We start from the raw sequence: 21,215 nt of genomic DNA, 5'->3' as shown, positions 1-21,215 counted from the left end.
CGATATATATATTCTGTTATTATTTAAAATAAATCTGTATTATTATATTTAAATGAAAAAAGGAAAAAAAAACGAAAAGAAAGCTTTGAACGATTTTAATTCATTAAATTGAATATCAAAGCACCGAAATTAATAATATATCTCTACGTCTAATACTTTTTTAATAATAAGGAATTTAATGAACGGTATTAAATGTTTATTACCAAGCTTAAATGACTAATTAGTATTCTCTTTGAAATACGTTTCAGTATATAAGCATTCATGGTATAGCAATGTGCGTAAGTCCACATAATGCCTGCAACATCACAGCATATAAACACATACACACACATATACACACACATATATTTATATATATATGTATATAAATATATTCGTTGGTAAATATGCGGCAATTGCATTAACCTCGTTCCAACGATGGACACTTCCTCTTACCACGAGTTACTAAGTTCACGAGTTACATCCGGCCAAACTATCCACGTCCATCCGCTCGCACGTTTCGTCTCGCACTTCTACCAAAATTAGTTCTGCTCTGGTGCGTGAAACGATTTAACAATGAGCGACAATATGTGTCCGTGTGTGTGTGTGTGTGTGTATGTGTATATAAGTTAATATATTATAAATACACAATAGCACAATTTTTCCACGAAACTTGAAAAAATAATTGCTTTTCGTCTTTACATTTTATTATTTATTTCCACATTTATTTTTAAATCTAATATTTTATCGATCCGTTTTACGTCAATTAATTTTATTTTATTTTTTTCCTATCTAATTATATTTCTCATTTAATAATTGAAAAAATAATTTTTATAGAAAAATTTCATTATAATTTATAGTAAAAAAAATACGATAAACAAAGATGAATACAAATTTCTAGCTATATCGAATAGATGATATTAGAATAAAATAAAGTATATAAGAAAACGAGATGGGGTGGGGGATGATAGAAATAGGGGAGGGAAGGATTCGATCTCATTGTAAAAAGATATAATTCCTTTCGAAGAAAACGATTTGACTTTGGCACGAGCTCTTCTTGGCTCAGATCCTCCCAAAGGGTTCTCTCCATTTTCTCTAATCGAGAATTAACCCTCTTGGCCACGATAAATTATCGCCGTTATTGGAACCCTTCCAAGCTGTGGCACGCGGACACATTCTCCTCTCCTCTCCTCTCCTCTCCTCTTCTCTCTGAGTTGGGATTCCTTAATGCATGAAAACGAAACGTCCCGTTTTTGCTTTACGGCGACGATAATAGTGCGTTTGTTCAAAATATTATACGTCGGCCAAATTTCCCCCAGCCCTACAACCCCCCCCCCACATGAAGAATTCTAGTTAACCATAAAATGGGAAAACAACGTTTGTACCCTTTTAAAAAAAAACAGATCACGATTACGATAGGTTACTTCTTATCTTTCTCTTTCTTTTTCTTTTTTATTACTTTTACGTTCATAATCTATAGCAGTTTGTACTTTTCGTAACTTTTGAGGAAGGGGGTGGGAGTGGGAGTGGAAGTAGGGGTGTTACAACAACCAATAGCCATTAACTTCGTGCCCGCATTTACAGAAAATCTTAGCTAGGAACGGATAAAACTTTCTTAAGATATCAAACGGTGTCCACTTTAAAGGAGTTGGAAAAGAAAGAAAAGGAGAAATAAAAGAAAAGGGACGATAAATTGTGAAATAGTGTTAGTCGATATCGCGTTAAAGTTCGAATCGAATCGAATAAAGTGGGTCAAGGCGTTCATTCGATATACCATTGTAGATATACTAACACCTCGGGAAGACTATAAAAGACAGAGAGAGATATTCAAACTTTTTTTTCTTTCGCGAACTACAAACGTTAGTGTTTCCTACATTGGCGTTGGTTGAAAATCGATGACAAAAGGAGGCCATCGAATTGGGAAAAACAATAGGTGTATTTAAACATCGATAGGATCTTTTGGTTTGGTTTGTAAGGGTTTGATCGATTCCGAGGGTAGTGCTGGTGGTAGTGGTGGGGGAGGGGGGACGAGTTATTGTGGAATAAGGGTCAAGTGGACGTCAATCAATTTTAGTTATTTAAAGAATTAAATAATAAAAGATAAACTCGTGGTTGAGTGAAAACTTTGCCGAGCAGCGTATCGAAGTAATATGAGGTTACTTTAAGAGATCAATTTTTATTACAGATAGAAAATATTTTCATAGAATAGATATATATTATTCTATCAGTATATAAGTATAAATTTTCTGAATTATTTAATCGAGTGTGTTCCATACCATCACGACAATTTTATAGATATTATTGAGAGTATATCAACGTTAATACGTATTTCACGTGTTATAGGAAACCCCCTACCTATACCAGGTAAATTCAAAACTCGTATTAACGCATAGTCGCACGTCTCCCGAGCTTTACCCATGATCAGAGCTTCCAATTACCTACGAATTAGCAATTATAGCTTGCAGAAACTGCAGCTATTAAACGTTCCGTTCAATTTAATGATAATACCATGCATTATTATCATCTACTATTCTAGGTACTTCGTAGAAGCTTAGATTTATCCATTGTATTCTCTTAAACGAACGTTTTAACTCGTATTATTCGTGACATTATTTATTATTATATATTATTATTTATTTATTTATTTATTTAATAATATTTTATTGGCCCTAGAACCTAGGCTCCCTAAAGGCCATTAATTACAGTATAGTACAATGTAATGTATAGATAAAACAAAACAAAAATTAAAATAATGTAATTATTATTAAACTTATCATTATATTAGTAGTAACGCACAGTAAGTAGATAAATGTAAAAAGAAAATAGTAAATAATAAATAAAAGTATAATAGTTCTATAATAGTAGTATAGTAGTATTGGTTCAAAGCAATAACGAAAAGATAAAGCGAATACAAGCGTTAAACTTTCTTTGTAATTTAGTTTGTAATGTTCCTGAGATTTTTGTATAAGCTGCTGAACAATAATCAAAGATTGGTAATATTAAAGTGGCAACTAATCTTTTACGCATAGTCATATTAAACAAATTATCATATTAACATATCAAACAATGATAAATCTGACCTTGGAAAATTGCATTACGTTACAATCTTGTTTTAACGTGTCCGATGAAACACGAATTATTTTTTTTTCTTACTTTTTTTTCTTCTTCTTCTTCTTTTATACGTTATCGTCGAGAATAGTACAGAATTGAGAAACATTCGAGAGATTCGAGATGGAAAAAAAGAAAAAAGTAAAAGGGAAAAAAGGGTACAAAGGTATCTTTATCTCTAGGGATAAAAAAGTTTTTGTCAATTCTAACAATGGTATTCGCAGAGTGGAGAAATATGAAAGAATGAAAATGAAGGAAAGAAAGAAAGATAGAAAGAAATAAAAGAAACGAAAGATATTTTCGATTTCCATTAATCATCCTCGCGGTTATCTTTGATTTCTTCGAGCACGTTACGTCACGATTCACCGAATTATTACTTCCCTCCCTTTCTCTCACTCTCACCCCCTTTCTGTTCCCTTATTTCCCACAAAGAAGCAACCGGGAAGCAACGCTTGGTAAGAAGCAAAGCTGGTAAAAGGAGACAATATAACTTTCCCTTCTTCTTCTTCTTCTTCTTCTTCTTCCCGTACTCGTTCGAGGGTGGTGGTGGGCTCCTGTAAAGGGATGCGATTACCATTTTATCGGGGTCTGATTTGCGAGCAATTTACACGAAACCCCAAGCTAGGAAGACGATACTTTTCTCCTCGAACAAAGGAGAAGATCCTCTTTCCTACTTTTTCCTTCATTTTTTCTCCTTCTTCTACTTCTACTTCTACTTCTACTTCCTTTTCATTTTCTTTCCTTTTCTTTTCTTTTCTTCGTCGTCGTCGCAGTCGTTGAATTTTCTTTCCCCGAGGGTGTATTCGATGAATCCGACCAAATTAATAACGAAATCAAATAAAACACACAAAAAATAACAAATCACATTGAGAACCCCCTCGCGTTATTAAAATTATTCGCGTACGCGTATTGTATCATACACTAACGATCGATTCAGCTTTAAAATCTTTTTCTTTTTTTTTTATTTTTATTTTTTTATTTTTTTTGTTACTGCTACTACAAATGAAACAGGAGAAAATGTACGGACCCCCATTAATATCGTTCGCGATATGTATGTTTACTGGCCGATGGTGATGAGAGATAACAAACGTATGGTTATCGCGACACGCGATAAAACCCACCCACCCCCTCCTCCTCCTCCTCCCCCATTCCTTATGAAGGCTTGCCTTCATAATACGTGTCCTCGTTACTCCGAACTCGTAATGGGAATGAACGCAACAACAAAAATATTATATATATATATATTTAAAACTCGTTATTCGAATACAAAGAACGTAGATAAGTACCTATCTCAGTGATTCTTATCAACTTTAGTAAAACAAAAATCATCCGAATGAAAAAAAGCTTGACGAATCATTTCCACCTATAAATTCGTCGAAAAATTATACTTTACACATTTTTGTTTTTTTCTTCTAATCGTAAAACATAGAATTCGTAAGACGCGTAATTGGAAACGCGTACGCGTAATTAAAATGCGTTTTATATATTATATAGAATTTTTTGATCTATTTTAAAACATTGCTTAATAAGAGGGGAAGAAAAAAGAAATAACACATAAGAATGTAGAATAGTTTCATTTTATTATTTGCATCGAATTAACTCTCATTATTCGTTCTTCCTGAAATACTTTCATTTACGTAATAATACGAATTGTTTCGTTCGAGCCCTTCTCGAATAAAAAAAAAAGAAATCGTTAAAATTGATGAAAAAACTTAATCAAACTATTATATTCGAAGAAATTGAAATCGTTTATTAATTAAAGGTAGACGAGGTAGGTGGTTTATTAAACAAAATATAATTGCATTGTTGACAATCAAAGCGTGTCAAAGACTATTGACCGAGTATCAAGAGAAAGAGAAAGAGAAAGAGAGAGACAGAGAGAGAGAGAGAGAGAGACAAACGTCAGAAATTCAAATCAAGAGACACTAACATTCGAAGAGAGAGAATACGAGAGATAGAGAGAGAGAGATAGGGGGGAGAGGGGGGGAGAAGCTCTCCAATGATCCTGAAATAGCAATGGTTGCAAACAGCATCAAAGTGACAAATTTCAATTTCGCGCGGCGATCTCTGGATGTTTACCGGTATCTCACGGTTCCCATCGATATCACGAATTTCATTAGTACTCTCTTCTCTGTTTGCAGGTAGCCTACGGATGTACGATAATGTCCACATAAACCAATTTCGATCATAAACAGTAATCGGACTATACATATACATAGATACAATACATATACGTATATACGCATGCATACATATACGTATACCGCTGTTGTATGTATGTATGTCAATATATGCATCTGTATATATGTATGTATGTATATATATATTGAAAGAAAATGTCAGCAAACAGGGAATTTAATTATTTTAACGCGATACGCGTCAAACGGAAAACCATTTTCCTGCTAGCACCCGATCCGAATGATTATTCGTGCCAACACAATCGCAAAATTCCTATCCCGAAAATTAATCGGGAGAAACGAGATTTCGATAAAATTATATAGCGGGAATCCCGTATACGACCTTAGCCCATTTATCAATTCTTTTTTTTTCTTTTTTTTCAATAACCAGAGATTTCCTAGATAAAATCTAGATATAATTGTTGAAACTCCATCATATCGTCGTGTAAGCGCAGTTCGTTGTCGCGCGAAAATAATCCGAAAAGAAATTCGATTCGATCTATAAAAAAAAAAAAAAACAATATTTTAACAATATAACGATAAGAGAACACACAAAAAAAAAAAAAAAATCCTCATAGATTCGTACACACCTGCAAACTAACGATCCGAAAATTCTCACACGAACGACGTACTATCATATAGCACGGTAGACAGGGGAATCATACGTATGACACTGCGAAACTACAAACCTGCCAATGGGGATATATTCTAAATTGATTTGCTCGACTACGACGGTGATTAAGTGGCGTGATTTGGACGCGTGGGCTCGCGCGACAATCCGATTAGATGAATTTAAAAGCGATGGGAAAAGCTCGAATTGCGAATTCGGAACGTGACATGGGAGAAGTTCGGATAGGGCTGGTTACCAGTACCTATAGGGGTGAAGGAGGGGGAGATTTGCAGTTAGAACCGGTAGATTGTCCCTGTATATCGGAGGTAAAGGGCAGGGGGAAGGGATTCTGGAAATCGGGTGTTAGAGGGTGCGATGAACGGACGGACGGACGGACGGACGGAAGGAAGGACGAACGGAAGGACGGAAGGACGGACAGGCGTGCGAGCCGGTGGCCTTGCAATTACCATTCATTACTTTGTTGGGGCCAATTGACATAACTGATTGGTATTCGGCACCCACACAAGCCTCAAAGGACCACCAGCCTGTCTCCCTTACTCTCCCTTTCCCAATGCCGACTAGGCTCAACAAGACCGAAGGGAGCTAATGCAGTTAACCATGTCTGCATCGCGAACTCCATACGGTCCTGACGGTCTAACCAACCCATTCCCTTCGTCTCCTCTAGCACTTCGGTTCCACGTACTTGCTCTGAATGAGCAAGTTCACATATTTGAATGATAGTGTATCTGCTGGTAGTCCTACGTGCATATATATATATCTTCGATACAATTGTAATCATTTATTTGTGTATAGGGATGACAATGAATTTGATTCAATTATTATTATTGTTAGATAGAATTGTAATCGAAAGATATAATTATTTGTAATAATTAATTATAACGAATATAAAATGTTAGTTTTTTTGGTTAAAAGATATCAACAGTTTGTCACGTACGATAACGCTTTGTGTAATAATATTTACACTAGGAGGACACGTGATTATCTCGACAAATACGACGGCGAATTTCCCTTCGGCAAATATACAAGAGATATTCTTAGACAACGAGAAGAACGGTACTTCCATTTCTATTATTTCGATCGAGTAGAGGAGTACTCGTACTGTTTCGATCGAGTAGGAGTACCAATACTGTTTCGATGAGACATCGTCTTCGATGAAACAAAGACTGAACACACAAAGGATCGGATTCCATTGCTATCTTATCACTGTTGCACTGCACCACACATACACATATACACATATATATATTAAACAATAAGAATTCTTGAACTGTTACAAATTAGCATTGCATAACTTGTACAAAATTCAATCGTTATAGGTTTAATGTTTAAAACGATTATCATAGCGACCAACAACAGAATCAACAATTACATCTAATTATTATTATTTACTCTATTAAAATATAAACAAATTAAATGAACGAGTATCGTATCGTATTTAATTCACGAGCTGATGCGTCATTTAAATTACGTCAACGAACAAAAGTCGATAAGAGGGGATAAAGGAAGGGTAGGAAGGGAGGAAAGGGTTGGGTTTAAGAGAGTAAGAGAGAAATAGAAGTAATACGGGTTGCTTTCTTTATATCTTTAGCCTTCACGTTTTGCCGCATTTTCTCTCAGCCCTTTCCTTCCTTTCTTCCTTCTTTCTTTCCTTTTACCTTCTCTTCGTGGCTAGCTAACATCGCTAGGCAGTATTTCCGTTGGTAAGAGTTGGGCGGAGAATGGAAAGTTAACAGATAAATAGTGGCTAATACTTCACAAGGCAGCCCCCTCCCCACCCCCACCCAGTCTACTTCTTTCCTTCCTTTACTGCTCCCCCATCGTGATACTCCTTTCGCATACCTATCTCCGTAACAATTTTAGGTACACTTATTCTATTCCATGAGAAAAAGAGAAAAAAAGAGAGAGAAAATTTACTATGAAATTCGACAATATTGCTGGTAATAGTTCAAGGCAACATTTTTGAGCAAGAAATAAGAGAACAATGTTAAAATACGAAAAAAAGTAAACAAGGGAAAAATCCTCATTTGTTTTTCTACTCAAGTAATTTTAACGAATTATCAACGAATTTATATATATTTTAAGTTGAATAACGATAAAGGATGAAAAACTTTGAAACTAGAGGGGAGGAAAATGATTCGTCGACGATTTTAAATGTAATCGTTTATTTGTATAACGTTAAAAGAAAATGTTAACGTGTAGTTATTAAAAACTATATAGAAACAAAAATATATATATTTAACACCGAGAGAAAATGATGGCAAAAGAGGAGTAGACGCCGCTGTTGGCACGTTGAAATCTTTACTTCTCATTAGCAAGACGATTATTTATTTTCTTTCTTTTTTCTTTTTCTAAATTCTGCCCAAACAAATAAACGCGGTGCTTGGTTTACGTATTAAATAGAAAATTTTCGAACCTTATATCCCAACATAGTTCGTACTTTTCGGCAAACGAATGCTTTCTTCGAAAAGCAACGAAGGAAGAAAATAAAATAAAATAAAAAAAAGAAAATAAGAAGAAGAGAAAACGGGTGGAACGGTCGATTTATTCTTCCTTTATTTTCTCTTTTCTTTAACTTTTCCTATCTACAGAAGCAGCAGCAGCAGCAGCAGCAGCGTTTTCCTATTCATCGTCGAGAAAAGCTCGCCCCAATCTTTTTGACCTTTGCTTACATGCAATCGTTTATCAAAGATTTTACAATTAGCCTTTAACGCGTAACTTTTCGGATTTATCCCCCCCCAGCCCCACCCCAACCCCAGTATCATAGATTTAAATCCATCTGTCTACGTGCATTAGTATCTACTTTATTATTAAAAATATTAAATATTTTTAAATTAATATTAATTTTAAATTAATATTAAATTTTATTTAATTAATTTTTTTTAATTAATATTAAATTTTAAATTAATATTAATATTAAATTAATAAAAAAAAAATATTAAATATTTTTAAACTCATATTTTTTATACCCCCTACTTTTTTCACATATATAATATTTATTAATATCAACGAAAGTATATTTGAAATGAACAAATCGACATATCTGCTGCATATAAGGAGTCTACATATAATTTAATGGGCTCTGAATTGAGATGAGTTGCAATTCAAAGGATTAAAAGACGTACTTACATATATATACGTGAACTTGGAGAAAAGTTGAATAAAAGTGAATGCCACGCTTAAAAGATTAATCGTCAATGGAGAGAATCTGCAATTAGAATGAAGCAAAATCTTCTCTTCCATTTCTATCTATATCTCTATCTATCTCTCTCTATCTCTTTCAATACCCACGAGCAGCGTGCCAATTAACCGCTGACAATCGGTACACCGAAGCTCTCTCGGAAGCATTTTCCCCCTTCTAGTATTTCGATCGGTGCCGATAGCACTTTTGAAAAGCCCCTGCCTAATTCGAGTCGATGTCATTAATGTCCCCGTGATTCGGCTATAAATTATTCAGAGTAATTGGATTCGAGCAACGCATAAAATCTACCGGGCAATATTCGTTACTCGATTTCTCCCCCGTGTTCAGGGAACAACTCTCTCTCTCTATCTCTCTTCCTCTCGTAGTTATCTCATAGTAACGCGAAAAAGTAAAATAGAAACACGGGTTATATGCAGCAAGCGAGACACTATAGCAAAGAGGGGTTGTAATCATTCTCTCTCTCTCTCTCTCTCTTTCTTTCATATGCTGTTTTTCATTCCATCCTAGTCTATCCTCTCAGTCCCTCAGTTTCTCTCGGATACTCACTCTCTCTCTCTCTCTCTCTCTCTAAGGGGGTATGTTTTATGCCGTGCGTTGAAGCACAGTGTAAATCGCTACTGCCACTGGCTGCACAATTAGGTAGGGCAATATTTACTATTTGCCAATATGGCGATAGCTTAGCGACCCCGTTAAACTCACTCCCTCCCTTCTCCTCCGTCAACCAACTCCTTCTCTACATACTAAAGCTAGCAATGGTATACTATTGCTACTGCTGCTGCTGCTGCTGTTGCTACTGCTGTTGCTGGTGTTGCTGTTGTTACTCCTGTTGCTGCTGTAACACGCGATAACAATCCTCTCGGTCGTATGTTTGCGGCACAATCGGAGATTGTCCGGTAGAATCAAACCGTACGATCTGCTAGCTAGCTACCTACCCTAGCCTACACTCTACCCTTCCAACGGAATCTCCGTTAAACTTCAATACTGTATTTCTCCCAATGATTTGCGTCTTAATGAAGAGGTTTACATTTCAAGCTATTATTCAAGGAAGATTAAAGGAATTATCTATACCCTCGCGAGACTTCATTTTTAAATTCTTCTTACAAAACAAACAAATTTGATTGATCTGATTTAATAATTAGAATTGTAGGATTCGTGAAAAAAATTGGGCAGTTGAACTGACTGGACCGGGACTCGAACCCGGATCTTCCGCTTTCCGGACGACTGCTCTTTAACCATTGAGCTATCCAGAGCCCACCGTCCAATCTTCCCACGAATGCTTATTTAAGTGTTTGGCTTGGAGGCGCTCGCATCCCACAGAATTAAACGAAACAAATATTACGATGTTTAATTGAACGAATGAATGGATTAAGCGATAGACATATTTTAATAAGAGGAGGAAGAGGGGAGAGATATAAAAGAAAAAAGAAAATGTTCATTAATCGTGTCGCTTGATTCGCGTTGAAAATGCACAAATACAATTTTACCGGATAACTTCGAACTGTAATAAACGCGTAGAAAGAAAGAAAGAAAGAAAGAAAGAAAAAAAATGAAATGAGGGAAAAAGAAGAGGAAGGAACGAACGTGCCTTTGCAATTAAATGTTTTTTAGCAAACGCGACAACTAACAGCCTCGACTTACCGAAGTTATGCGTTCTTTCGAGCGAAACGATGCGAGGCTTTCCGCTCGCGTAGCTTTGTACCACGGTCCTCGACTACGTTTCGTTGGGTTTCCTTGTAAAAGCGCGCGGATTAAAAAGAACGAATAAAAAATAAAAAAAATGGCGAGCGAGAGGAGGAGGGGGAGGAGAGGGGGGGTAGGAGGAGGGAAGCAAAAAAGAAACAAGTAAGATCTGGACGGAGAACAAAAATGTTCCCACAGATGGAATGGAAAATTTGGTAAAAAAAAAAAAAAGAAAAAAGAGAGAAAAACCACGGGATCATCGAACGAGTCAAACGAGTATATTATTACGTAGTTTTTAGTTTTCATTCGAAAATCGCGGTCGTCGTCGACTCTGTGTTACTTGGGGCGGTGGATTTCATCAACGGGGGGATAGAAATGACAAAGGATGATTCCTTTTTTCTTGCCAGTTAGATAAAAGTAAAGAGCTTCAGCAAAGAGAAATGATTCCGAAGGCAGTGCAGTATGTAGTATAACCATTCGTTTGATTCAAAGTCCTCCACGGTTACGATTTAAGAAAGCTCTTTGATGCGGTTATAACCCTTACCGAAGGTTTTCGAAGAAGGGTGACGGACGGATAGCGGGGGTGAGTGGTATTGAAAAGGTACAAGAGTGTAAAGAACGAAAGAGTAGGAGAATAAGGAATAAAGAGTGGAACGGAAGGGAAGGGGAGAAGGGGAAAACGAAATCTAGGGAATATCAGGTTCGTATTCCCTTTGAAATTACATTCCCTAGTGACCGGCCTACAAAGTGAGAAAGTGAGAAAGAGAAGATAAAGAAACCCCAGCATCGAAGTAAGGGAAAGGATGAAAAGCCGAATGAGTTGGGCGCAACGTTAATTAAGACGCTGCGGGTTATCTTTTTCCATCCTTCTTCTTCTTCTTCTCCACCCACTCATACACACAAATACATATATACACTCTCGCATACATAGAAACGAGAAGAAACTTTCCGGTGGTTTCAGAGAATGCGAGGAACGTTGCTTACCTCCGAGGAATAAGAATGACTGTCTCTCTTTCTATGCTTTTGACAAAATCACAGAACCAAAGTACGGGGAAAGGGGAATTTGTATGCTCGATTTCGTCATTTTCTTTCATCTTTAAAACATGAAAATGTATTGGGACAAGGAGAAATCTGAAAAAAAAAAAAAATGAAATAAAAAGGGATACACGTTTGCACGAAATATACAATATAACAAAGAATGTCTACTATTTTCCCAGTGAATTTCAAAGTGTCCGGAGTCCTTCTTAAAGTGCACTCCGTCGTACGATGTTTCCCTCTTACATTAAATAAAATGAGAATAAAACGAGAAAGAGAAAGAGAGAGAGAGAGAAATGGAAAGAGCGAGAGACGAATAAGAGAATATGCGCGTCTAACTTGGCAAGGAATATGAAGTGACGAAGTGAAAGTTTCGAGAAATCTCTTTCGAGCAAGTGTCACCAGTAATAATATCGTCTTAAAAAGCTTGTTCGAGCGAAATAAAGACAAGTTTCTGCAATTGAAAAAACAGAAAAGGGGTGGGCGGGTAGGAGGAGGTGGGGGAATAGGAAAGAAAAATCAAATAAAAATATAATAAATGATTAAATAGTCGTTCCGAATAAAATGAAAATAAAATTACTACATCTCTGTATAAAATATTTAATATTCATTATAAACGGAAGAGAAAATATTTTTATTTGTCAATGAAGATTATGCATTATATATATCATCTGCATAATTATACAAATGGTATTACGTATATATACATACACGAATATTAAACACGATTTATGATATTAAAATTAGTCCTTTCGTTAAATACGGCAATGGTGTTCGTTTATTTCAGCAATTTCTCGATAACAAATATCTACGTTTTTCAACAAGGAAAGACAGGAAGTGTAAAGAGAGTAAACGATTACAATTGAGAGAGAGAGAGAAAGAAAGAGAGAGAGGAAATCGATAAATATAATCCCACACTCGACTAAGTATCGTTGATTAAGATCGAAAACACTTTGACGAACGTCAGAAGTTTTAATCAATAAAACGTACATATATACATACACGTATATACAATATATACATATATATATGTGAGTTGATATAGTTCAAAGTAAGTAAATATACTCGGAAAACTGAGAATATTCGTATGTATAACTAGAAGAGTAAGGGGGGGGGAGGGAAGTAACACGGGGAAGAACAAGCTTGAGAGATGGGAAGTGAGATATCAGGTTTGACGAGAGGTGATGAACCAAGAGTATTATTAATTAAGACCAAGTTGAATTATTATTTCGTTAACATAAGATATAATTAGATACGCGACGAATATATAATTTAATATAAATTGTTCGTTGAGAAAAATAAATAAGAAAATATAAAAAGAGAGAGAGAGAGAGAGAGAGACAGACAGACAGAGAGTGAGTGAGTGAGTGATAGATAGAAAAATTGAATATGCGAAAGAACGATCTTGGCCGTGCTCTCGGGTGTAGATATGCATGTAAAGGCATTCCTCCAAATGCATGCAAGTTGCATCGCGTCTAAGAAAGAAAAAGAAAGAAGAAGGAAGTAGAATGGGGTAGGTATATGTATGGAAACGAGGAGAAAGGGATGGGGTAGTGGGAGGGGGAGGGGGAGGAAGAAGGAGGTGGTCTCTCTTCTCTCGACTGTCTCCTTGTAAAACGAGAGGAAGAGTGAGTTAGGTATAAAGAAAGAAGCTTGAAGAATGTGCACTCAGCGTGATTGGTGCTGCGCGTCCGCTGGATAGTTGTACGTGTGTGTGTGTGTGTGCGTATGCGGATGTTGTGTATGAAAACTTGAAATTTTTCACCAACGCACACTTACGCGCACACGCATACAATTTTTAACGCGTGCGCGTGCACTTTCCTTTCTCTAACCCCCCCCCTCCCATTTATATGTCTCTTGTATTTTTTTTCTTTTTTTCTTTCTTTTCTTTCTCCGTCGAATTCGTATATAATGTAACGTCGCAACTTCTTTACCTTACCTTTTTATTTCGACTCTTTTCGTTTTGAAGAAAAAAAGAAAAAAAAAATATATAAACGTACATCTTTTAAGGTCGACGAACTCGTACGAAACTTTCTGCTTTCTCTTTTTTTATCCCTTCCCACCCCCCGCCGCTGCCACCACTACCCGTCGCTGCTATAGAATACTAACGAGAACAATTTTAAAACGTTTAAGATTGTGGTGTCGCGTAGTTAAATAATCGCACGTTCAGATTGCACGAATTATCGGTTGGACGTAAATTTTCTTGATAGTTTTTCCTTATTTTCTTTTTTTTTTTTTTTAAGCAAGGTTTCGAATTTATATTATAAATTCATTTGGCACGAATTTACAGAGAGAAAATGAAAACTCTGATAATAACTGTAATAACTGGGCTAAGGAATTAGGGGAAAGTATCGGAGTTACGAAAATTTATAAGTGTAATTGAATTTCCACGAGATCGTAGGAATTAGGCAAAAGCGACGGAATACGGATGGTACACTGTTAGAAGGATCTCACTATATCTATACTTTTGACGAGAGAAACTACTACTACTATCCGCGGGGAGATATCTTCATTATAAATATTTACGAAGCTTTGGATTCTCTGAAAGCTGGAAACGCGTCGCGTATTATGCCGAATTCGTTGAATCGAAAAGTGTTTCTACGAAATAAGATGGATTTTTGTTAGAAAGTGGAAAAAAAGGTGCGTTGGTAGATAAAACAATTATTACGATTTTAAATAAACAATGTATTATTTGATGATCAATTTGTAAAGTGAACGAAAATAACAATTTAACAACGTTATATTATATCTCAGTAATAATAATAATATAATTAATACTTAATACTTATAAATAACATAATACACAAGATTCAATTTCATTGTTCTTAAGACAATCAATATTAATACCGTGATAAGTTTTCTTTCCGAACTAATAATATAAGACATTTGGGGATACAAGAACAACGGAAGCTGCTCCGGGCAAAATATAAGAAGCGGTATTGACTCTAGTACCAGTGTTGATCTTAGATCCGACACTAGAAATATATACTACAAGTTGTTCGGGAATGTTCAACCACGTTCTGGCATCGACTTGAGCAGGGTAGTCTGAGAAATTGAGCAGCAGAACCACGATCGAACCTTGGTTCCTACGTACAACACCCAAAACTTTCTCGGTAACAAGGATAACTTCTAGAGATCCGTTCTTGATAACAGGCTTCTTCTTCAACGCACTCATGGCCTTAAATACCTTATAATGAGAGACAGGACTATTCTTTTGCATCGCTAAATTCAAGGTCTTGTAATTTGAATGAACCGGAAGCCAAGTTTTGTTGCTCGTCGAGAAACCAGCACTCGTAGTACTGTCCCATTGGAACGGTGTCCTTTCCGGATCTCTCGATTTAAGGTGATACCTACTTGGACCTGCTTGACAACCGGCCGGGTCTACTGTTTCTTCGTAAGTAAAAGGTCTGTCCAACATACCTATTTCGTCACCGTTGTAAACAACAGCTACCCCAGGTAAAACCATTGACAACATGTTCATTTTATCTGCACGTTTCATTCCAAACCTACTGGCAACTCGATGATTGTCATGATTGCCAACGACCCAATTGCCAACCGTATCGCTCGAAGGAAGATTGTTCATCCATCGGTCGATCAATCTCTTGAAATCGGCAGCCGAAGATTGGTTATTGAGATCTGCTATGAACATAAAGTTGAATGGTACCGTTGAACCGGCATTGTAATATTTAACCGTAAGATCGAAATCAGCATAAGCTTCCGTAAGTATCATCTTATAATCGGTTTTCGTATCGGCCGAATGTTTGTCGAGTAATTTTCTCCAACTGGAAAGTACCGTGTAAGTCTCATTCTGATTCTTCGTGTAAATGTGGTCAAGTGTATCGTAATCGTCTGATGGGAGGTCAGGACGGTTTGCCGATGGCTCGTCCAAGAATCTCGGATCCTCGAACATATGGTTAATAGCATCGATACGGAATCCCTCGACCCCACGGTTCATCCAGAAGGAGTAAACATTCTTCATCTCTTGATCCAAAGCCATGTTACGGTAGTTGAGATCGGGTTGACCGGCAACAAATTGATGGAAGTAATATTGGCCACGTTCTTGATTCCATTCCCATGCGGATCCTCCGAATACGGAAAGCCAATTGTTGGGTGGTCTTCTCTGACCATTAACGTATGTCGCATTTTTCCAAATGTAATACTCGTCGTACGGTTTAATCCTCTTGATACTTTTCTTAAACCATTCGTGCTCGTGGGAGCTATGATTTGGCACGTAATCGAGTAATACCTTCAAACCGAGTGATTTTGCTTTTGCCACGAGCTTGTCAAAATCTGCCAGAGTACCGTATTCGGGATTGATGTCTGTGAAATTCGATATGTCGTAGCCGAAATCAGCTTGGGGGCTCGTAAAAATCGGCGATAACCAAAGTGCATCGGCCCCGATATCCGCGATATGTTCCAATTTGCTCGTAATACCGTTCAAATCACCTATACCGTCCCCATTGCTGTCCTTGAAACTTCTAGGATAAATCTGATAGATCAAACTGTTCCTGTACCAATCGTTCGCAGCCAATGCCACGGAAATCAGGCAAACGCCCAAGAATGCTACTCTAACCAACGTACGCAACATTTTCGAATTATGTTACTGACTCAAATCAGACGATAGATCGATCATTTATAGTAATCGATTCTGTAAAAAAACAAATATGTCAAGTAGGTAAACACATTGATATATTATCTTTCGCTTGTAATGAAAAAATAGATAGCCATCGATAAAACAAAATGAAGTACCTCGTCAAAGATAAACCTTTTGCATACCGGATTCTTGGAGTATGATTACGCGAGGGAAGGGAAAAAAAGAGGAAGGAAAGAAAGAAAGAAAATAAAAAAAAACAGATTCCTGATTGTTTTTCCTTCGCGATGATAAATCTGTTCGCGTTAAAATATGAATAACGGAATCTCGCTTATCTGTATATACCCCTTTATTATCGTTTCACTTTTGCAATCCATCAATGTTATGATTTATACCCTCCGACTTGGTTATTTTCAATCTTTTTACGATTCGTCCGTGAGCAATAAACGTAAATTTTCTCGTCAGTTCATAAATTGTTGGTAATACAACAAATTGTAGACGCGAGGAAACGAGATTGCATAAAAGTTATATGAAGTGAACCTAACATTAGGGGGAAAATTCAAAGTTTACTTACGAAATGAATAATAATAATACAAAAAGAACACAAAAATTCAAAACAAGAAAATCCATGATACAATATGAGCAAAAAGAAAGTGAGATAGTTGAACAAACAAAAGTTAACTAATATGATATTCGGTAATAACGTAACTGTATACAACGTAGGATTTTATAATATAGGAACGATAAGATTCTTTAGGCCAGCCACGCTATTTGAAAGACTGTAAACATCGAGGTTGCGCACCTTCTCGCGTGTTCGAGACGTTTACGAGCGTTGCCCTCTCATAACTGCTATCGTGGTTATAGCTAATTATACGTGAGGTGGGTTTGTGGGTTGGATCGGGCCCTTACTTACGACGGAGATTTTACTTTCTTACTTACTTTCAGAAAGTGCGTGGAAGTAAGTGAACATTGTTCTTTCACGAAGCCCGCAAAAGGGTTCGCAAAGAGGAATACATTTCCTTGGCTGTTACTACACTGTTACCGCGTTAAACTTATCGCGAATAATATTCGACGAAGATCTTAACAAAGTTTTACCGTTTTAATGTATATATATATACATATTTTCTTCTTTCTGAAACTAAATTATGATCGTAAGGATTGTAAGAAAAAAAAAAATTCTTTAATAATATACGATCGGATCGTTTGAAATTTATTTTTCCTCGCGATATATATTAATATATGAAATTGTTCGAAAAGTTTCTTAAGATATAATAATATATCTGATCAATATGATTTATGCATAAGTATGCAAAAGAAAATGAACGAACGGGAGGACAAGAAAGGAAACGTAATATAAATTCTAATCGGATTTTCTAATGAAATAATAATGGCGGAGCCGTGTTGTTCGCATTTGTTTCGCACGATGTCAAAGTTCGTAGCAGCATTAAATCAACTTTCACGGGATTCTCGTTTGGAATTTGAAGAGTATGGCGAGGAGAAAGCTTTTCACGATGGGCGATAGTCTCGAAAGAGCAACACAGTAAAAAGGAAAAGAGATAGAAAGAGATAGAAAGAGAGAGAGAGAGAGAGATAGAAGAGTTAGGGGGTGGGGGGTGTCTAGTAGTAGGGTGTCGGGCATGGCCAATGTAACGAGGGCACCTTATGTCAGCTACCCTGGTGCGATGGGGTAGTCAAACAAACCCCTTTCGCAGTTTACGGCCGTAATTAACTTCCCAGGTTATTAGCCCTCGTTCACGGAAGTAACGCGCTGCCATTCGACGCTTAGTTGGATCTTCTTTCTCTTTCTCTTTCTCTTTTTCTTTATTTGTTCCCTTTCGTTTTCTATCTTAGATCAATTATCGACAAATTAAAAATTCATTTTGCAAAGATTCCTATATACCAGTAAACTCACATTCATTATTTTGATGAATATTTCGTCAATAATAATTCATGTAGATTATTGGAAATAGAGAATGAATATTAAACGTTGGAAACAGAGAGAGAGAGAGAATAATTTGGAAACCACAAACATCAGTGAGAGAGAGAGAAAGATAGATAGAGAGATCGGCAATGTCAAATGCAAAGTGCTTCTGATACTGCAAATTAATTAGCCTAACAAGTTTATTCGAGTCGCCACGTTTCGATCGCTAATTAATTCTCGAAACAATAAACGGTGTTTCGAGTGAATTATTGCTATCAATAGGCTTTCGGGTTATATAAAGTACCCTTTAAATATTTATTTATAATATACACGTTTAATAAATTCTATCATCGTAGTGCCAACGGACTATATCGAATTTTAGGAAAATTTTGATTTAATAGTAACGTAAGTTTGATTGAAATTAACGACAACGAAGAATAACGTAGAAATGGTAAACAAAAAATTTCTTAACAGTCGATTTCTATACGCGTAAAAAAAATATTTTTTTACGTCGAGAATATCGAACCACTAAATGAACTATGCGATAAACGTCACGATTAATATAAAAATAAATCTTCGGTGGTTTACATTGGATTTTCATTTTATATGTTCGCATTGCACGCAACGAAACAAATTAACTGTACATCGATATTTTCAAAGCCCGGAATATATATTACATGTGTTTATGTGTGTGTATGAATACCTACGTACGAGTTCGTATAATTTTCGCAAGTAAATCGAAAAAAGAAAATAAGGGGTAGTTGTGTATAACTTCGGTTGAAACAAGCTGAAAATGTAAGAAACGAAATGGGAGGTGACGGGTGAGAAGAATCAGAGAAGAGATACTGAAACGTTTGTAGTTGAAGTAAAAAAGGGGACAGAAAAAAAAAAGAGAGAAAAGGGTCTTGAGAAGAAAATAAAGGACAAAACGTTCGTTATTTATAAGCTACTACCCCCTCGTGAAAAATGTTTCACGAGGCTCACGGGGATTTTCCTTTAACTTCAACCTTACCACCAACTATTACAACATCTTTTGCCACTTTATACCGAACTTAACCGTTGCTTCTTGCCGCCAAAAATGAATTTTAAAATAAAAATACGCGGGTGGAAAAAGTAAAATGAAAAATCAACGTAAATAATAATAATAATTATTATTATTATTATTTATTCACTAGCACGAGTCGTCGTGTTATCTTTTCGTTTTTTACCATTGAATATTTGTCACCATAAAACACGTTAAATTATTTTTAAAAAATAACTTATATAAATATCATGTAAAAATCAAAATCAGATCATCTCTCGTTGGTTGCCGACGAATGATTCAAAAAATATATATTTTTATTTAATCCGTAAAAGCGAAAAAAAGAAAGAAATTAAACCAACGTAATGTATAAAACGTAAAAGTATTTATAAGAGCAGAGGGGTCTTTGACCTTTTAGAAAAAAAAGTACATTTATTTGTCCGAAGGTGTTATTTGAACGAAATAGAAAAATAAGTGGGGGGGATGGGGGTGAAATAACTAGTCGAAAAGTCAGAAAATTATATAATCTGTCTCTTTCATTCTGATTTGCTTGGAAGCAAGCAAAAATGGGGATGGAAAGGGTGGTAGGGGAGGGGGAGGATTCTTAGCAACGCGGATGGTGCATAAGCTCGCGGCATAACCTTTACTACTACTACTACTACACTTTGGATTCTAGGAACGTTCACCCCAGGAAAACGTTTCGTAGGCACGCGTAATTAAAATAATTAGTAGAAATAATCTCGGGAACCCGTAATGGCGTATAATACTCGAGGAAGAGTGCGCTGGAAGAAACAAGTCGACTGGGAGTTAAGTTAGGGTGAGGGTTCGGGGGGGAAAGAAGAGGGGGTTTTCTAGTGCTAAGCTAGGGGTGACCATAATTAAAATGCACCAATGTTAACCGAGTCGTCACAGCCAATGGTACTCTAATCCAATCCGCAAGAGTTACTTTCCAGGACGTGTACGAGAGCTGGCAAGTACTCGGTATCGTTCGTAAAAAAAAAAGAAAAAAAAAAGTAAGAAAAGAAGAGAAAAAAGAAAAAAACACGTAAACGTTTCCTTCCTTTACCGGTTTTAAAAATGAATATCTCTCTCTCTCTCCTTTCTTTTTTCTCTCCCTTCCGTTCCTTTCTTTCTCTCATATACCTCGGTTACATTCCAATAAAGGGCTCAACTCTTAGACACGACGAATTCAACCTACCTAAAGTACGAAAGTTATTAATTAATTTGAGAAAAAATCCAAATTTTCTTTTTCCCGTCCATAAAGAGTACCACTCGACGAATCGGTCGAGTTTACTTTAAATGTTCCTCAGTTTAATCGCGAATTGACTCGCGTTAATTGTAATTCTAACCTTCTTCACAATTCACCTTTACACAGAGTCGTATTTGAATTTCTTTGTGTGTATATATATATATATATATATAGATACATGAACTATGTGTACATAGTACCACACAAGTAGTTTCACGTAGTTTCACACATACACACACACATATACAGACACAGTTGTAGGACTCGTTACTCGTTACCATTAATTTTCGAGGGTTCCTTCCGCGGACGATCTCTAAAGCCACATTGAGTTCAACAGGGGATGCACTTACTGATTAATTAAATCGCGATAAAAGAGGAAAGAGCTCGGGCTTGCTTCTCTTGTGTGATATAGGACACACTTTAAATAACGTCGCTGCCAGCGTTAAATAACGTCGCGTTTTCTTCTTCTTCTTCTTCTTCTAACCGTGTCGTAGTCGTCATCGTTGTCGTAGTTGCACGTGTGCTGCATTCGTTTGTCTCGTATTAGAAGTAGAAGTAGAAGAAGAAGAAGAAAAAGTAATAGTAATCGTAACAACTGGTTCACGTTCCGCAAATTGGAGAATC

General features: G+C 36.3%; 2 protein-coding genes across 4 annotated transcripts in view; one reads left to right on the top strand and one right to left on the bottom strand.

Moving 5' to 3' along the window:
- LOC122520712 (protein artichoke-like) overlaps positions 1-21,215 on the top strand; it is a 59,767-nt gene that overhangs the window by 15,153 nt on the left and 23,399 nt on the right. The window lies entirely within an intron of this gene.
- LOC122520903 (maltase 1-like) lies at positions 14,665-16,397 on the bottom strand. The gene has a single exon (XM_043641221.1). The coding sequence runs from the start codon at positions 16,395-16,397 to the stop codon at positions 14,679-14,681; it is 1,719 nt and encodes a 572-aa protein (XP_043497156.1). The 3' UTR covers positions 14,665-14,678.

Source organism: Polistes fuscatus, unplaced genomic scaffold (assembly GCF_010416935.1).
Source record: "Polistes fuscatus isolate 324 unplaced genomic scaffold, CU_Pfus_HIC Scaffold4, whole genome shotgun sequence".
In the NCBI taxonomy this organism is placed as follows: domain Eukaryota; kingdom Metazoa; phylum Arthropoda; class Insecta; order Hymenoptera; family Vespidae; genus Polistes; species Polistes fuscatus.
The sequence above is the reverse complement of the archived record's forward strand: the minus strand, read 5'-3'. Positions and strand labels throughout refer to the sequence as shown.

What these genes read in the sequence shown, in the direction of transcription:
- LOC122520903 (XM_043641221.1), bottom strand. Translation starts at nt 16,397, where the DNA reads ATGTTGCGTACGTTGGTTAGAGTAGCATTCTTGGGCGTTTGCCTGATT.